At 33.3% G+C, this 20,602-nt stretch overlaps 2 protein-coding genes across 3 annotated transcripts in view; both read right to left on the bottom strand.

The window, feature by feature from the left end:
* The window catches only part of LOC143239784 (structural maintenance of chromosomes protein 5-like), a 33,614-nt gene extending 24,345 nt beyond the window's left edge, over positions 1-9,269 (bottom strand). Inside the window, exons 1-2 of the mRNA XM_076481293.1 lie at positions 9,101-9,269; positions 1,501-1,695 (exon numbers count right to left, since the gene is read on the bottom strand). Coding sequence (XP_076337408.1) covers positions 1,501-1,695; positions 9,101-9,234 — 329 coding nt within the window. The 5' untranslated portion in view covers positions 9,235-9,269. The remainder of the gene's footprint in view (positions 1-1,500; positions 1,696-9,100) is intronic.
* LOC143239052 (gamma-tubulin complex component 4-like) overlaps positions 1-20,602 on the bottom strand; it is a 403,661-nt gene that overhangs the window by 251,251 nt on the left and 131,808 nt on the right. The gene's annotated exons all lie outside the window — the stretch shown is intronic.

Genomic DNA, 20,602 nt, shown 5'->3' with positions numbered 1-20,602 from the left:
TTCAAAGCACAATATCTGATCAACACAAACCTAGCAACACAATACAAGACAATACAAAGAACACTGAATACAAAACTGTAAGGTTTACATAAACATGTACATCACCTAAGTGAAGCTGATTAGTGAATAATCTTAAAAGTCACACAGAAAGGGTCTTCTGTGGTGGGTTTAAAAAATTTATTAATATCTAAGCAAATATAGAAATGTCAGATACTTGCTTGTAATTTTGTATCGTTGGAAATGCACCAGCCTATTTTAGAAGTTAGAAAATTCTGAAGTGAAAAAAAATTCTAAGCTCAGTTGTATCATGTTATACAGAAAAATGAAGTTAAAACTTGAAGAGAATAAAATTTTAATAATAAAATATGTCTTACGTTATTCAATTAAATTTTGACAGTTACACTGTAAAAGATCATGAAAAAATGTGCACATCTTGGTCATACAACAAAAGTTAAAGTATTCAAAAGGCTCTTGAGAAGAATTACAGTTTAATATAATTGAAGAGAACAAAAGACAAATGTACTTTTCACAGACATTTCATTAACTACAGTTAATCGCAGTTTCTCCCCAAAAAGTACTATGTCAGATTAAAAATGAAAAAAAGTACAAGCAACCTTAATCAAAAAACAAAAAGCTGTAAAACTGATACAAATGGGATGACAAGTGACGAAGAAGCTAAAGTTGATATTGAAAACTTTTTTCAACTTCTATTTATTTCTAAGATTTCTGATTTATTTCAATTTTTTACTTTTTTCACACATGTATTGTTTTTACATTTTTGGATAAAACTGGTGTTCTGCACACACATGGTAAGAACCACAGTGAGTGTATTTCTCAATTTTATGCTATTGCTCAAATTCATGTATAGTTTGTGTTTTTGTTTGGTCGGAAACTGAAGTGACCTATTTTAGAAGTTAGAAACTCAGATGCAACAAGTGACAGAGAGAAATGGGAAGAAAGAACCCAACTTTTGCAATCCATCTCAAGGAAACAAAACTTCAATTTCATCCCACAGAAACTGCAAATGTTTATTAGTGAAAAATGGAAACTAAATAGTTGGAAAGCTAAGTTCTCACAACCACACCAATTTAAGCTCCTTCACACTGCACTTGCCTCAATGTGACAAAGTTTCTGATCAGTTTTTTGTTTAAGCACATAAATATCTGTTTGCAAGCTGTTTTAGACTGTACCTGAAGACAGCTTTATAGATGAAATCACTATAATAATATTTGTAAAACATACAATTGTCTTTGTTTTCTCAGTTCTGCAATTGTAAAACTTCATCAAGTACCAATAGTTTGAAATATCAATTAGTTCATTATCAATTAAGACTTTTTACTTTCAAAATAATTATGTAAAATGTGCTACATATACATTACAATCCTGTATCACATACTGAAATGTTCTCCTTCTGGGAAGACAATAACTCATAGTAACATTAATTCTCTTTTTAGATAAAAAATAAGATATTTCGGTATAAAAATACAACACCATACTTACAATTCAATTGTGATGGATGCTTTACTACAGCCATGTTTAATGTAATCTACTACGTGATTGGCTCGTCCAATGACAATAGTTTTCCCTCCAAGCCCAAGACAAATTGCACACACAATAGTAGACTTCCCTGTCCCATTTGGCCCAATGATGAGATTGAGATGAGGACCAGGTGATAATTCAACAGAACCATAAGTCCTGAAAATAACATGTACTAAAAATCAATATTGAATCATTTAGCTAAAATAATACAGAAAATTCATTACCTGATTTCTAAGAATAACTGGAGATTTTTATATGACTGTAAACATTTTTACTCAAGTATTTACATATACATTTTCAAAAAATATCATTGAAAAGTATCCAATATTGTATTACTTTATTTATAGCAGGAGTAAAATACAAGAACAAAAATTAAAGCTGGGCAAATCAGTCAAAGTTAGTGTTTCCAAATAATACTCTTTTTGATTATTCCAATAATCGATAAAATGAAATTACAATTAATTGATGTAATGTCGCAAATGGAGACCAAATTTTGAAAAGCTTGTACCTTCAGACTTATGAGCAGAAGTTAAAACAAGTGATGCCTTCCTGTTGATAAAACTATCAGGTGCCTTACACTAACATTAGCAAATCTAAAATCAACACTCAAAACACAAAAGCACTGAACCTCCTATAATCAGTGATACATGACAAAGACAGCATAGTAGGAATACAAAGTGTTTACAGAAAAAAACAGTGAAAATAAACAGAAAAACTAACTATTATTGAAGTCGGATCAGTAGTAGTAACAGAAGAAAATTAATTATTGAAAATTTGAGCAAGCAGAAGTAAAGCAAAATAAGACAGCCAATTAGACTTTATAGCAGGGAAAGAATAAAAATAATTAAAACCACTCAGATGACTCTATACTTATGAATAGCAACATAGCACCTAACATGTGTGTTTGATAGACAGAGAACCTGTAAAATTAGCCAAATCAGCTGAAGTTCCTGTGAGAAATCAGTTCATTATTGAAGCTAAGATAGATGATTTTAAAAGTAAAAATGTTTCACTGAATATACAGAAATAGTTTATATAGATGCTCATATTAATAGTGTCTGGGAAAGACATAATGCCAATAAAGCATGAATATTAATGAGAAAAAATTAATACTACTTAAGCAAAGAGTAGTAGAGAAAAATCAGCTACAGCAGGAAAGCATAATGTAGAAATTACTAAGAAACTAATAGATTGGAATTCTACCTTAGGAAATGTAGAGGTACAGAGATAATTTTGTTGAAGAAAATGAAACTGATGGCTATACTAATAAGGTTAAATACAGATAGTGTCAAATAATAAAGACCTTATACAGTGCCAGAGAAGAAAAGGGTAGAGTTAAAGGAATGTGTAAAAGACATGCTTGAACAAGGAGTAATATACAACATTAGTAGTCTTTATGCATCTTCAGCTGTGTTAGCTCCTAAAAAAAACAGTAAATTAAGGTTCTGTACAGACTTTAGAAAGGTGAACAATGTAACAGTCAAAGACATCTCCCATTACTTTATGTCCAGAAAACAACAAACAGATCAATTAAAAATAAATATTTTTTGTCTACAAATTTACAAAATGATTAGCAGTTAGAAACAGAAGATTAAGCCAAAACTGCTTTTGTGTTAATTTTAGGCAAGTACCAATTCAACAGAATGCCATTTGACTTGTATAATGCTCCTTCAACATTTTAGAAACTAATGGATGTTGTATAATCAGAAATATAAGATCAAGGATGTTACTGTTATTTGTACAATGTCACAGTGTTTGCCAACATTTGTCAAGGAACACTCAGAAATGTTATGATACATAGACTGTGATGATAAATTACAAATTTTAAAACAAATGACAATTTTTAAAAAGTAGAACACTCAGGTCCTGTAGTAACTGTAGATGGGATAAAACTGTAAAAAAACAATCCTAAAATGTTAGTTAAACAATCCAATACCTAAAACAGTGAAAGGTAATAGAGTGCATTTCTGGGATTCTATAGAAGGTTTATACCATATTATGCATTACTAACCATAACAGAACTAATTAAGAAATCATATTTCAGTGAACAGATAAAAGATTGGAGGCATTTGAATATTTAAGAGATACTTTACCATAAACACCACTTATAAGCTATCCAGGTTTCAGTAAGTGTGTCTTTAGTACAGATTATTCAAGTTTTGCTAAAGGTACAGGATTATCACAATTAGACATAAATGGAAAAGAATACCCTACAGATTTTAAGAGCATACAGTTAAGAAAAGCTGAAATAAATATTCAATATCTTGAATGCTTAGCCATAATGCATGAAATTAAGACACTCCAACATCATCTGTACATTAGAGAGTTTATTATTATCAATATAAAGGTTTCATTATTATTATTTAAATTAAATTCTGTTTGTTTGACAAAATAATACTTCCAAAATAATGTTCATGCAACTAAGTTGCACAGAATCCCAGATATTTACAGGTAATTGAAGATATTGTAATAGATATCATTACAACATATTGCCGTTTCTGACATTTGACAGTGGGATAAATTAAAACCAGTAAATAAACAAGTTAATATAATAGTAAAAACAACCAAGCAAGCTCATTTATCAAGTTACATAATTACAGGCTGTGGTGAGAAGGTATCCTAACAATCACAAAGCTAAACACTATAGAAATTACGAATGAAATAAATGGCAAAAGAGGTCTTTTTCACATGGACCTAATAGTAATATACATATTAAATTGATCCAATGATAATTTTAAATTATGTACAGTTTTTGTTAGGATAAACACTCAAACATCTGTCTAAATCTTAATCCACTGCCACTTCAGGATTCAACAGAATATTGTTTCAAAACTTTTGACAGGCACATTATTAATGTCACTCAGCAAAGGTTAAGCTTATTCACATATGTTGGTAAAATTTTCTACTGAGGCTAATTAAAATAATAAATCATTACACAGTAAAATCTTTAGAATTATATTTAATATAATTTTATGCCAAAGTTAATAACTCAAACAAATAATAGGCGAAGTGGTATAAACTGTAGTGGTATAAACTGTAGTGGTATTTATTTGATACCATCAGAGCTAATCTTCTTAGTTTCTGTATGATATTAATTTCTTTTCATTGTGGTTGAAATAATATTGCCATTAAAATAATGAAAAATGAATCTCTATTTTCAGGTGTCATGGAAAAAAGATTTTCCATGGCTATTTCAAGATGATGACAGGAAAGTTTTCTGTAGCATGTGCAAGAATTCCAAGGATATTGACTACAGTTATCCATTTTGTGAAGGTGTTGAAAGTTTTAAAACAACAGCATTAAACACTCCTACGAAAAGTGGGGCCTAATAGGCCCCAGAGCAACTTGAAAGGTTATTAATATTAGGCTAATAATTTTGTATTTAAATGAAATTGCCATTTAAATCCATTAATGAATGGATTAACGAGATTCCCACTGTCCCTATCAACTATCTAGCGAAACCACAGCCAGGGGAACGGGCTTGGAGAAATCAGGACTAGAAACGTCTTTTCGTAGGAGTGTTAAAAACAATGCTAATTCTAAAAGACAAAATGAGTGTGAGGCTGCTAAAAAAACTAAACCAGGAACTAGTTTGACTGAGAAAGCTTATGATTCGACAGCTAAGAAAGAATAAATATTGAAAGTAATATGCCTTAGCTTATCATGAGTATCCTTTTAAATACTTTGAATGAATTGTTGTACACCAGTCAAAAAAATGGTGCTGACATTGGTTCCAGCTATAGCAGTGACATACAATGTGCAACTTTCTGCAAATGTATTAGAAAAGCTATATGACATGAAGTAGTTTCCTGGCTAAGTACATTTTTGCATCATTATAGTGGATGGATCCACTAATACTATACTTGAAGCAGAACTATTATACTTAAATGCAGCTAAACACAGTGAAATACATATATTTTTGGTGGCTTGCAAAGATGTTGACAAACCTAACAGCTAATCATTATAATGTGCAATATTAGAAGCAGTGCACAAGTTTGGTATTACTTAAGAATAATTTTACAAGTATCTTGCAAGGTTTGCTTCTAATGGTGTAGTAGTAAATTTTGGCATAAGATACAGATTAGAAAAAGCAGTTTCTAGGTGAGAATGACTGGACTATTGCTGTCCATTGTATTGCTCTCAGAACTGACCATAAAAGAACAAAATAAAGACCATTCAAAAAAACAAAGTGAAGAACTTTTGTTGAGACTGTACCTACTTTATTACCAGGCATTTTGCACATAAGATATGTGGATGGGTAGGGACTTACGGGCCACCTGTATATAACAGACAATGGAAAAAGTCAAATGTACAAGAATCTTTAGCAGCAAACGCTAAGTATGCTGAGGACATAAGAAGATAACTGTAAAATACATAGCTACGGGTCTGCCGTAAACTGTGAAAAAATGTGGATTTATAATGATATTTTGGATCATGCAATTTAAGTAACAAGTGATAGCAAGGAAAAAAAAAGTGAGCATCTTATCCCAAACTGTACACCAAAGTTCAACACATTGTTATGGACCAGCCTTATGCAATAAAGCGATGCAGGAGACATCTTCAGCATTTGTCCAGTACCAAGTTTTCAAGAGCAATATTCTTAAAATCATGAATTTTCATCACTTCACACAACTAGAGTTATAGTTCAAGCTGTTGCATAGTGTCTATAAATTTGGGTAATCTAGAACAGGATTTAACCTTTTCCACGTCAGTAACAGGTGAAAGCCCATGTCATCACAATTGTTGACTCACATTCAGAAGTATAGTGAATTATTATTTTATTCATTTATGTGATTAGGTTTGGCATCAAACTGTAATTATGATTCAGATATTATACATAATTTCTTAATTTAGTGGTAAATATTAAAAACACACCTAAACACCAATTTTGTGAATTAAATGGTATGCTGAATGCAACACTGGTTCAAAATTAGATGTTTGTAATAATCAAAATGCAAAGTCTGTAGCTTTGTATGAATTAGGAACTCAAATTATTACTATTGACAAGCTGTTTGCTGAGTTCTTTATATGCAGTTGTTTCCATATATGACACATGAATAACCAATCAAGAGCTCAGATTGTCTCGTTAGTGATTTTTCTCAGCCATTATCAGTTCATTTTGAGACAGGCCTTCATACTGGCAGGTTGTCTTTAGCCCGTTTGAAATATCATATTCTTCTAGACACAAATACAGCTTAATCCCTAAAATTACAATTGTACATTTCTAAACATTACAATAATAGTAATTCAACAACAATACATTTGTCATATCTATTGCTGGAACAAGCTTTACATAGGCCATTTGCTACAACAATTGTTATAAAATGAATGCCTTTTACAAGATGATGAAGTATGAAAAAAAAACAAAAAACATTTTACAACAAGTAAAATTAATTATCATGTTTAGCCAGCCTGTAAAAGGCATTCACATAATAACAGATAGTTTACTTCTTTAGATTTTAAACAATGCAGTTGCCTTGTGTGTATGACACATTTTCATGTATAAAGATTAAAAAAGTAACTTAATTCTACAGTACTGTGCCTAAAGTATGAAGACAGTTTCCTCTGACACTTTAAACATTCTTTGCCACTTGATAAAATTTTAGACAAATTTTAAATTAAAATTTATACACTAATGCTAAATATATTACAATAACCTTAACTTTAAAATATTTTGAAATTAATACTTGTCATTTCCTTAGATTTATTTAATATAAGCATCTGACACTACAAATAGTTTTAGTTTAGTTAAGAGAATGAGACAGTCAAAATGGACCAACAGGTCATTTGTTGTTCTTAACCATTGTTATGTAAATGTTATATTTTTTATAAAAATGTTTGGGCATGTCCCACTGTTAGTAAAGTGACTAGTTTAATCTTACTACTTCCCATTTTGCAAATAAGGTTTCCCCTATTGCATTACTGGTTAATTAGTAGATCAGTCTTAAACAATCCAGCATTGTGCTGTTCCTAGTGGTAAAACAAATTGAATTTTAGGATGTACCTACAAAAATACTGAACACAAATTTATAATTTCATTTTATAGGTCACTAATTAGACCACATTTAGAATACTGTGTTGAGTCTCAGGCTCCTTACCTTAGGAGAGACAATGAATTGTTAAAAAGGGTTCAGAGTAAGGTTACTAGAAGTGTTTAGAATGGAGAATTTGTCATATGCAAAGAAATAAGACATGAAATTGTTTACTCTTGAGAAAAGAAAAAAAAAGTTTAAGATTGCAAGGAGAATCCATAGTGTTGATGCATCATCTTTGTTCGTACTTAATGGAGAGAACAGTAGTATTGAACAATATAGGAGTCATATTCAGCCAAAGCAGTTTTTATTTTTCTAACAGGGTGTTCAGCCTTTGAAATGGATTGCCTTCAGATGTTGTAAAGGCAGTACATTTGAGCAAGTTTAAGATAAAACTTGACAACCATATGAATAATAGAGACTGGCTTTAAAATAATTATTTTTTAATTTATTTATTTAATAGTTTTAGTTTAGAGGATGGAACAACTGTAATGGACCAACAGGTACTTCTTGTCCTTAAACATTATGCAATGCAACATGTTTTTTATAACAATATTTAAGCATGTCAAACTGGTATTCAGTTTAAACTCATATTAGCTTCAGCTTCCTATATAATAGTTAATAGGCCATTATACTACTACTAACAGTAACATTAATATTCTTAGTCCAAAATACAATGTTTGCATCTTAGATAAAATAATAAACTAATATTAACAAAGTGCCTTCACATCTTTCAAATTTCAATGTTGTCATCATACACCTGCTCTTGGAAGTTTATTTAAAGAACATTGCTTTTCAGAAAAATTTCTCATCTTTTGAAGATGAAAAAAAACGTACATACGTAGCAACAAACAATATTACTACTAGCAATAGTAATAATAATAAGCCAATACATTTACAATTAGAAACACTTAATAACAGAATTTTAAACTTCAATGTAGTTTTAGAAGGAATCTTAGCAAAATATATAATTGCATAAACTGAAATTTTGATTTAAAATGCTTAAAGTGAAAACAAACCTTAGAACTTTAATGTTAAGTTTCATTTATAGCTTACTGGTTACGTATATATTTTATTTCAAATTACAGCTTTTACGGTAGGATTATTTTGTCTCTTGTAAAAAAAAAAAATCTTACTGTAAAACTTGTAACGTATAATAAAGTTTGACGTTATTCTTTGATAGATTGTTACGCAGAATACTCATGATGAAACTTTGTAGAATGGATGGCAACTGCCTGTCGTGCAGACTCAAGTGTAGAGGAAAATGGAAGACTTTCGAAACGTCGTCCTCTACACTTATGACTTCACGACAGACAGTTGCCATCCATTCTATAGAATTTTATCAAGTTTGGCGTTATTTAACAAACTGAACGTCAATGCTCCATTTTCCTGCTTCGGTTTTCATGGAAACTTTCAATGTAACAATTTCACACTACACGGTAGTCATGCTAAGATTAAGTACGTATTTTATAATAACGCGAAATAACATCATTTAAAGGGATACAAAATATGAAGTTTAAAGTACTTACAGAAAGTTTTCTAACTTCAAATTAACAATTGAGCCTTTCCTATATTCATGGTTTTCATTATTACGTACATTTCCTAATTTTGTTTTAGTTGGAAAAGTATCTCCTCTAATCTTGCTACTTCCCATTTTACCCATATGAACGATGTTTCCCGCGTCGCACAATTAAAAAAACAAACAAACCTGACATTAATATTACACTATACAAAAAATATATTCTAAGGATGATATATATAAACATAACACATGACAATTATTTGTAAGGATCTTGACACAATGTTTAATTTCCTCAAGCGAGAGAGGTAATACTCTTTCCGTACGACTGACATTTCTTTAAAAATATGTGGACAATGTATATTCAGAAATGTAAGTAATTTATATTGTTAAAAGTGTATTGCGCAAGTCCTGTCTGTTCTCTAAATTTGTATAATATTTTCCAGAATAAGAATCAACAATATATGTTTTACGAAAGCACTAGCGTATTTTCGAATATTGTTGAGCCAACTGAACTTTCAAGATCTTCGCCTAAAGACTGCAAACCGACACGCCAAGAGACATTTAAAAAGTATTGTTTAGCACATACAGTCAGTATACTATAAGCCTCGGAAGCAACAATTGTAACAAACGCTTATTATAGATCTCGAACATAACAAACTTCAGTGAATTAACTTTGGAAGTTAGTATTTCTACGACGGGCCCAGTATGGCCCGGTGGTTAAGGCACTCGACTCGTAATCCGAGGGTCGCGTATTCGAATTCCCGTCACATCAAGTATGCTCTACCTTTCAGCCATGGGACGTTATAATGTCACGATCAATCCCACTATTCGTTGGTAAAAGAATATCCCAAGAGTTAGCGGTAGGGGAAGATGACTAGTTGCCTTCCTTCTAGTCTTACACTGCAAAATTAGATAGCCCTCGTGTAGCTTTGCGCGAAATTCAAAACAAACCATTTCTACGACGGTTTTAAATACTTTCATTAGAAAAAAAACAACACAACAACTTACGTGTGAAGAACAGAGCTAGCAAGCATTCCCACCAAGCAAAGTGTTTCTCTGCATCAACATCAAATGTTTGTTTTGAACTTTGAGGAAAAATACATGAGGGCTATCTGCGCTAGTCGCCCCTAATTTAGCAGTGTAAGACTAGAGGGAAAGCACCACCCACTGCCAACTCTTGGGTTACTCTTTTACCAACGAATAGTGGGACTGTTCGTCACATTATAACGCCCCCACGGCTGAAAGGGCGAGCATGTTTGGCGCGACGGGGATGCGAACCCGCGACCCTCAGATTACGAGTCGCACGCCTTAACGCTCTTGGCCATGCCGGGCCAGATTATTTATATGCAAGAATACAAATGCAATTGGCATATGTTTTCTGGAACTTATAGATAATGCAAATGTTATGCTATTAAATGATTTTATCTCGATGTATAAGAAATACTCATATAATACCAGTGATGTACTTGTTTGTGTTCATTTCATGTGAACCAAAGGTTCATTAATTTTCAAGTCGGATAAAAGGAAGATTGTGTTATATATATAAAAGACTGTTTAGTGTAGAGAATATTATTAATTTATTTATTTGTGTTTGTAATTCATTAAAGTCGAGGCTATTGAATGTTTGCTTTCAATTTATTGCTGTCGAGGTTATAGAGATTTCTGGAAGGCCTAAGTCAGTGGTGCGCAAACATTTTGAGTCAGGGGCCACAACAGACTTCTCGTAACTGTTGGGGGCCACAAAAAAGTGAAGATTAAAATCGTCCCACAATTGTTTCACACAAGATTGACATCACATTTAAGAACACACAAATAACGATTACATCAATGAGTTTGCACATTATTCTAAGAAATGTTATTATACGTCAACTGTCACAAAGTCAGTGCGATGGATGGTGCTGCATGTCATCTACGAGCTTAGAAATGTCCAGCTTGATGTTTGACATTGAAAGACGCAAGACTGCTTCCAGATGATCATCAGTCAGCTGATTTCGAGTGTTGTTTTGTTCAGTTTCATATGCGAGAAAGCCTGTTTGCAGCAGTACGTGCTGCCAAACATGCTGGTGTGGACAAGTGCATTCTCTTTCAGATTAGCAAATGTATCAAGCAACGTTTTGTAGAAGTCGAGCAAACTGCTTTCTCGGAAAATAGCACGCAGTTCATCAGTTGCCTGGAGATCAGTAAGTTCGCGCTGATATTCTGCTGACAAGTCATCCACTGACACACTGAACGGATCAGCAAAAGGTTTCATCAAAAATTTGCATTGGTCAAAGTCATAAAGCCGTGAGTTGAAGGATTGAATCGATGTATCTAGCTTTCCAACATAAACTTGTGTGTCAATGTCCTGATTCTTCTGTAGCTGTGACTGAAAAGTGAGAAAGTGCACGAAGTTCTTGCTGCCAGAACAACTGCAAATTTGTCCTGAAAGCTGAGACGTGATTTGCAAGCAGACGAACAAGCTTATTTTTGCCTTGCAACTTCATATTCAGATCATTCAAGTGTTGTGTCATGTCGACCAGAAAGGTCAAATCAGCTTGCCATGCTGGATCAGTCATGGAAATCACTTCTGTGTCTTTGTTCTTGCTTCTGAGGAATTCTATCACCTCATCAATCAACTCCCAGAATCTTCTGAGCATCTTACCTCGACTCAGGCAGCGTACTTCACAGTGATACACAAGGTCACCATTGTCTGAATCAATTTCTTCAAGAAGACTATGAAACTGACGGCGATTGAGCCCTCGTGATTTGATGAAAAAAATGTTTTTCTTCACTAATGCCATCAGTGCCTGAAAATCAAGTTCTTTACTGCACAGGTTCTGTTGGTGAATAATACAGTGCAACTTCACCAACTGTCTGTTCTGCTTTCCTCGAAGCTTCTTCAACAGTGCTACCAGCCCGCTACTTTCTCCAGTCATGGCTGGTGCTCCATCAGTTCTCACACTTACCAGTTTCGTGAAATCCAATGAAACTCTACTACACAGTCGTACTGTCTCCTTGAATAGAGCAGATCCAGTTGTCTGACCCATTATGGAACCCATGCCGATTAGTTCCTCTATGTTATCAAACGATGATGACACACCACGAACAAAAAACTAGTAGCTGTGCTGTTGAACTGATGTTAGTCGACTCGTCTGCTGCCAAAGAGAAGTAGACAAAGTTGGCTGCTTTATTTGTAAGCTGCCTTGTCACGTCTCTTGAGAGGTTTGAAATTCTTCATTGAACTGTCATATGATTCAAAGCCACCGTCCGTAGCTTGCGAACTGCTTCCGGACACAACTTTTCAGATGCAGTAATCATACATTGCTTGACAAATCATCAGTGAACAGTCGGCCAGATTTCGCTATCATCAACGAAATATCGTAACTAACCTCACATGCTGCACCTAAATCTGCTGACTGCTTTGAGAAAACGTTCTGATGGTGATTCAGTGACCGTCGCAGAGATTCAATTCGAGCTGTTCGTTCATCACCGACAACGTTGTGGAAATCTTTATGCTTCGACTCATAATGACGCTTTATATTGGATACCTTCGCCACTGCTACTGTCGAATGACACAGCAGACAAATCACGTTCTTCTGTTGTTGAATAAAACATTATTGCGCAGTCCAATCATCATGAAACTGCCGGTTTTCGTCGTCAACTTTTCTTTTACGATTAGCTGCCATTTTTGTTATGAATATCAAAATAGGGCTCATAAGTAAATCTCGAAGAACAATTCGAACGCGTAAGATTTCGTAATTACGGAAATATTACATCATTGCGCCAATGACTAATTGCCTATGCATTAACGAGATTTGCTTGTTAAATTTTCTTTATTGCTCGACACAAATATGGAACCATCCAGTATCTAATCTAATGCATATTCTTCTATAGCGCTTAATCTTCGCGCAGGCGCGAACTCTCTATGTTTGACTTTCCCGTTGGACATCACGGGCCACTCAGCGACTCGGCCCGGGCCGGACTTTGTGCACCACTGGCCTAAGTGATAAACGTATAAATAGCTACAAACAAACGAGCAAAAATAGGGTAAAAGTAAAGTCACGTGAAAGCGAAGTTCGGTCAGAGTAAAACTAGAAAACGTAAAGTTAATCATCGTGGGTTTGTTTGTAATTAAGCACAAAGCTACAAAATAAGCTATCTGTGTTCTGTCCACCACGGATATGGAAACTCTAAGCATTGTTTCTAGCATTGTAAGTCCACAAAAATACCGCTGTGCCACTGGGGGCGACTTTGACAAAAAGCAGACGATTGTTGGAAGTACGGAAAGCCGATGATTACCGAAAGTTCAGGATATAATTGCGGTAACTCACGCGACACCGTAAGTGAGTTAAACTCGGATATTATTGTGATAGAAATAGAGAAAACAGTTTGGTTTGTCAGCTGAATTATAAAGCAATGGAGTTTGCCTGAATTGACTTTTGAAAACAATAGAACTGTACAGTGTAAAGGATTTTTGTACATACATTTACCTCTTTTGAATATATATATATATTATTATAAAAGTAAGTGAAGTGTTTTGTTCGTTTATTGTCAACTTTATCGCCAACAAGTCAAAGACTCTTATTGCAGAAGTATACTTAGCCTGACACACCCATATTTTCACATTACTTATATATACTTTTAAAAAGTAGTTTCTGATAGATAGTGATCATCTTCCTGTTAGATGGCCCGGCATGGCCAGGTTGTTAAGGCACTCGACTCGTAATCCGAGGGTCGAGGGTTCGAATCTCTGTCACATCAAGTATGTATTTGGAACGAATACCAATATTCGTTGGTAAAAGAGTAGCCCAAGAATTAACGGTGGGTATTAATGACTAGCTGCCTTTCCTCTAGTCTTACACTGCTAAATTAGGGACGGCTAGCGCAGATAGCCATCGTGTAGTTTTGCGCAAAATTCAAAACAAACCAAACCAATCCTGTTAGATGTGTCTTCAATCTCACCCTCAAATAAATAAATCAATACCAACTGAAAATTAACTTATAGAAAATGTAATGGGAAATAAGTACAGATTAATGCTAGATAACATTTTACTAAAAGAAATGCTTAATAATGCTTCAAATGCATCTGAAATCAATGAATACTGTCAATCAATTATCGAGCGCCTCAGCACAGCAAGAAGAAAAGTAACATCCAAACATGTCGTCCGTTCAAAAATGACACACACAGGCAACTAATAATAATGATAAAAGAAAGATGAAAGTAACATAGACAATACATGCAAAACAGAGATTCTACAATTAAAATAGAAATATATACACTCATAAACAAATAAATCTGCAGACACTGTGATCCCCTGCAAACATACACAATGGCCAAACAAAAGATAAGCAAACGAAAATTCTGCAATTTATCAGATGATAAAAACCACAACAGAAACAGAGTTAGACAAGCAATTAAAGCAACAGAAACAAAGCTCTAGGATAATATGACGTTCAGGCTATCCTCCTCAAAAAAAGCACTCAGAGGTAGAGGTTGTTTGAACACCCAACAGCCCTTTTTGACCTTTCATTAAACTCTGGATACATCCCAGTCTCTTGAAATAAAGCTATTGTATTAATGTTCCACAAAGAAAAAAAACCCAGTGAATAAAGCAATCACCCGATTAGCATAACCAGCTGTGTACACAAAATTTTAGAAAGAAATATCAGTAAATGACTTTCCACATTCTTGGAGACCACTTCAAAATTACCTGAAAACCAAAATGGATTTACAAAATTATTATTCATAGATATCTTTAATAAGAAAGAATGCACGGCCATATGATTTCTTGATATCGAGAAGGTGTTAGACGGTGTGATATAATAATATGAGGTTCCACATGTCAGAAATGCAAGTGCTAAACGGTACAACTCACTGGCTATTAAACTTTGTGGATAACAGAAAATGTAAAATAATTGTAAGGCTGTGGTAAGGTAACCTTCTTGGAATCATTTACTCTACAGGCAGGCATTCTTCAAGGCTTGGTAGTTAGCCCTACTATATTCTTTATGTTTGTAAGTAACATGTTCCTTATTGATCCAAATCTATGTCTTTCAAAATCCACTGACAATGTTGCAGTATGTAAAAGTGATTCTACTCCTCTAATAGTAGCAACAAATTTACAACAACAATTAAAACTTGTCGTAAGATACTGCCAAAATATCATATCAAAATAAATGTCCTCAAAAATCAATCGGAAGTATTCACAAACTAATAAAACTCTTAAAATACTCAGCCAAACTACATATGAATGGACCACTTCTCTGGATCATAACATCAGTTAAATTTCTAGGATTAATCTATGATTCTATATTAGTTACACACGTAAATAATCTTCTAATAGTAGTTTGGCAACATACGAATTATGCCAAATGTCTAATGGAAAAAAACAACAAAACTTCAGCTGACAACATAATCAGTGTCTAGAAATATACATATATCCAGTAATTGAATTTTGGTCCTTGACACATATAACTTTACGTATTATAATTTATCCCAGACGAGCTTCCAATTTATTTTGTTACGTATTACGATTTCAAATAACCTGAAACTAAGTTAAATTGGAATTTGAATTTAGAAGTCAATTATATGTCGAGACGCATCAACTATAAGATATCTGGTAATAAGTTTGATACATTTTCATTTCTTAATACAAATATATTTTAATATACTAACAGTATTAGGATTTATAATCATGATTATTACAAATAATTATAACTTATAATGATTTATATACAAACGTTTTACAAACTCACAAACAACTTTGATTCTTCGAGCTTGTCTGCACCTAAATATTTTACCAACAGTTTATGATGAGCAAATTAATACTAAGCTGATATGGATTCACTTCACCTAACGGTGAGCTAGCCAACTCTTTACTCAACACATGCGTTTTTCACAGATGAAGATATACAATGTCTTTCTAGAAATACTAACGTCCGAAGTTAATTTGATGAAATTATTGAAATCCATAAACGTTCCTCGTCAGTATCTGTAGTTTCCCGGTTAATGAGTGTTAATCACAGTTATAGTTTCCGAGATTTATTGTATACCAACTGCAGCAGTCCAACAATATATACTGTCTCTTAGAGTGTTATGTTGGCTAATTTTATAAATGCGAGAGGCAAATATTTAGAAATGTCAGCCTGAACAAAATACTAACGATATGTTACTGCTTAAGTACACTCATATATTGTTGATTCTTACACTTGAGAATCTTCTACAATTTTAGTGAACAGGCGAGAATTTTGCAATACACATTAAGCAGTATAAGCTAAGCACAATTTTTAAATATATTTAACTGAAACAAATATTAATATTAAAGTAAATACATAATACTAAAGTTATTACACCTCCCTCCTTAGAGAATTAAAAATTAGCATTAGACAATTTTAATTAAGATATAATATGTATATATATTTCAAACAATACATTAACTATAATACACTGTCATAGAATTATACAACTTCAATAATCATAACAGTATATAATACAATCAATAAAAATAACCTTATGATCATAAAATTATATGGCATATGAAAATGCATCAGCATTTATATTATTATCAATATTTTTTTTTTTTTTGGTAAAGGCTCAACAACATCAACAATCACACGACTGCAAGGTTCGTCGAAAGCTAGGATAGGTTTCAAATGAGCAACAGGAATTTTCTGGTTAAGTTTTCCGACTAACTGACAGGTATGACAAATTTTATAAAAGTGAGAAACATCATGGCTAATTTTTGGCCAAAAGAAATGTATCCTAATTTTTTAACATGTTTTGTTAGCACCTAAATGATCTCCCATGGAGAGTTCATGAGCAATTTTCAATATTTCAGAACAGATCCTTTTTAGAACAACGATATTGTAAACTCTAGCCCAATCCTCTGAACTTCACCAGGTGTACCAGGTGCTTCACGCCCATCAATGTAAATCACCAATTAATTGCCAGTAGCATAACTATTCACAAGTTCCTCGTCGGATCTAAAAATTGTCTGAGATAAGTCTATAATATCATCCTATTAATACATGTCTATCATCTCTTTTTGGCTTAATTTCTTAGCCTCAACTCGACTTAAAGCACATGAGGGAAACACAACAGGATTCTCCTCAACAACATCACTCTCAGATGAATAGAGATCGGCTCCCTAACCATTTTTTGTTTGGCAACAACTTTTCTTCCAGCCAAATCGTTTCCCAACAGTAATGATACATGCATAACTGGCAGAGTATGTTTTACTCCGACCACACCTGGTTCTGAACCAAGGTTTCATGCTAAATAAATGTTATCAAGAGGTACATTAATAAAGCCATCCTCAATAACCTGAACAATAACATACTCACCAGGGGTAGAATTCGAATATAAAGGCAACATACCTTCTAATAACAATAATTGAATCGTCCCGGTATCAAGTAGAATACGTATGTGTTTGGAATTAGTAGTGTTATTTGTCAAAAAAGAAAACCAATAGCCACAAAACGTCTAAATTCCTCTACAACTACATCAGTCTTTATATCAGTGGCTAAATTAACAGCATTGGGTGATCTGGTAAAACTATTTCCAGGGGGGAACACAAATGCATCGAGTGTTGCCTCCTTTTATATTCTCTTTTCAAACACCATGCCCCGGCTAATACAACGGTAAGTCTACGAATTTACAACGCTAAAATCAGGGGTTGATTCCCCTCGATGAGCTCAATAGATAGCCCGATATGGTTTTGCAATTAGAAAACATACACACACACACAAACACCAACAATTGGACATATCATGACCAGGCTTTTTACAAAAATGACAAACAGGTCTTGGTGGTTTTATTGAATTTTATTCTGTTTATCAGAAGATTTCAAACTAAAAGAACTAGATTTTTATAAGAATCCTCAATTTTAGTAGATTGAACAGATACAGAAGTTTTTTATGAGCTGACAGAAATTTATTTTTATGAAAAGTGGTTTTATGTGTTAATGTCTAATCATCAGAAAGAGTAGCTGTTTCACGTAGTGCTTCGACTTTCTTTCCATCCAAGTAAGTTTCCAAGTTATCACTTGCACAACGTTTAAATTTCTCAGTTAGACATAATTGTCGTAATTTGTCAAGACTGTTGTCAATATGCATAGGATTACACCATCGACCAAAATAAACTTCTTTATCATGGGCAAATTCCACATAAGTTTGACTATTTTGCTTGTGATACCCCCGAAATGTTTAGCGATAAGCCTCAGGTACTAACTTATATGCTTTGGGAATAGCTGCTTTAATCTTATTATAAACCGTACAATCCTCGAGAGAGAGAGTGGCATAAGCTTCTTATGAGTTATCAGCTAAAACGCTTTGTAATAATAATAACCATATTTTGGTGGACCATTCCATGGTTTCAGCAACTTTCTTGAAATGTTGGAAACATATATGAACTTCATTTACATTGAATGGTAGTACTTTAACATATTAATCAAGTTCAAAGATGTTGTTTTGCCTTTGCGGATTGGAGTTGAGTCTGATTTCTTTTTCGGCTTCTATGCGAGATTTTTTTGGCCTCGAGACATTTATTTTCTCTTTCAGCTTCAATACAGGCTTGTTCTTTATTCGCTCTGATACGACTTCGTTCTTTCTGGGTTTTGATACGGGCTTATTCAAGCTCGATTTGTTTGAGGTTTAGGTAGATCTCTAACTTATTTTTATCAATCAACTCCGGTTGGCTAGTGGGGACACTAGAATGTTCCATTAATGCTTCCTCAAATAACAAACTGTCATCAACTAATATTTCGATTATACACTGTTTTTTTGTTGTTTTTTTCATTGAGTTCTTTCAAAACATTGGCATTTTTTAGCAATTCACTTTTGTTACATCTTTCTAGTTGTTTGAGAGAAGGTTAATCAAGAAAATCTTGGTAATCATATTCTGTTGACACTGATAAATATAAATTGAATTATGATTTGAATTTTAAATTAAATCGAATTTTGTTTATAATTAAGAACTCGAGCACGAGCCCTCAGTTTGGCCCACAAGAGCCTCTTTTTTATTATGTTTCATATTATTACGATTTCAAATAGCCCGAGAGTGAGTTAAATTCTAAATTTAATTTAGAAATTAATTATTTGTTGAGATGCACAAAATTTATGATATTTGTCAACAAATTTGAATTTAGAAGTCAATTATGTGTCGAGATACATCAAGTTTATCATATTTGCCAACAAGATTGATGTCCACAGTTTTCTTTTTTCATACAAATTTATTTTAATATGCAAAAAATATTACAATTTATAATAATGGTTATTAGATATAATGATTTATATACAAAAGTTTTACAAACTTACAAACAATATTGAGCCTTCTATCTGGTCTGGAACTGAATATTTTATCGAGCGTTCACGATGGGTGAATTAACTTTATGTTGATACACCGATACATTTCACTTGACAGGAATGCTTGCTAGGTCTGTTTTTGTTTGGCCTAACACGGTTCATAAGCTTACTTTTCACAGAGAAAGATGTATATATATATAATGTCCTCATAGAAATATTAACGTTCAAAGTTAGTTCTTTGATTGTTTATTTGTTTGTTGAATTTCGCACAAAGATTCTAGAGGGCTATCTGTGCTAGCCGTCCCTAATTTAGCAGTGTAAGACTAGAGGGAAGGCAGCTAGTCATAACCACTCACCGCCAACTCTTGGGCTACTCTTTCACCAATGAATAGTGGGATTGACCGTAACATTATAACGCCCCCACGGCTGAAAGGGCGAGCATGTTTGGCGCGATGGCGATGCGAACCCGCCGCCCTCAGATTACGGGTCGCACGCCTTAATACGCTTGGCCATGCCGGGCCATAGTTCTTTGAAGCTGAACAGTTTGTAATGTTTGTAATCTATAAACGTTCCTGCTCAAATATCTATAGTTTTCCGATTAATAAGCGTTTGTCACAATCAGACATTCTGAAACTTATAGTATACTGGTTGTGGCCAACCAACAATATTCTTTTTAATTGTCTTTTGGCTCATTGATTTATAAACTTTTGCGAGACGTTCTTGAAAGTTCATCTGGCAACAATACTGTCAATTACTAGTCTCACATACACACCTAGTACATTATTAATTCTTACGCTCAAGAGTCTTTTAAAAATTTAAACAACTGGCAGAACTTTCGCAATACACATTAAACAATATACGTTACATGCATTAAATTGATATAAAGTTTGATATTAAGATAAATGTATAACAGAAAACCCGTTACAATTGTAATTTGTGACCAAAAGTTTAATAACTTTTTGCAGTAATAAATGAAAATATACTCTTCAAATAAAGAAACGCAAAATGGATATTTTTGTTATTTTAAAGAGAAATATATGTAATAATGTTACAAGCTCAGAGTATGTGATGTTACACGTGTTAAGGCACTGATTGTCAGACAAAAATGACAATAAAAGTTGTGCACTTTGAAAACGGAGGAAAACATAGAATTTTTAGCCAAAACGCATGCGTGTCCAATAAATTTGTTTAAGAGATCTGCATGTTCTGCAAGTGCAACATGTGCAAA

Source organism: Tachypleus tridentatus, chromosome 13 (assembly GCF_004210375.1).
Source record: "Tachypleus tridentatus isolate NWPU-2018 chromosome 13, ASM421037v1, whole genome shotgun sequence".
NCBI lineage: Eukaryota > Metazoa > Arthropoda > Merostomata > Xiphosura > Limulidae > Tachypleus > Tachypleus tridentatus.
This window is presented reverse-complemented; position numbering and strand designations above follow the sequence as displayed.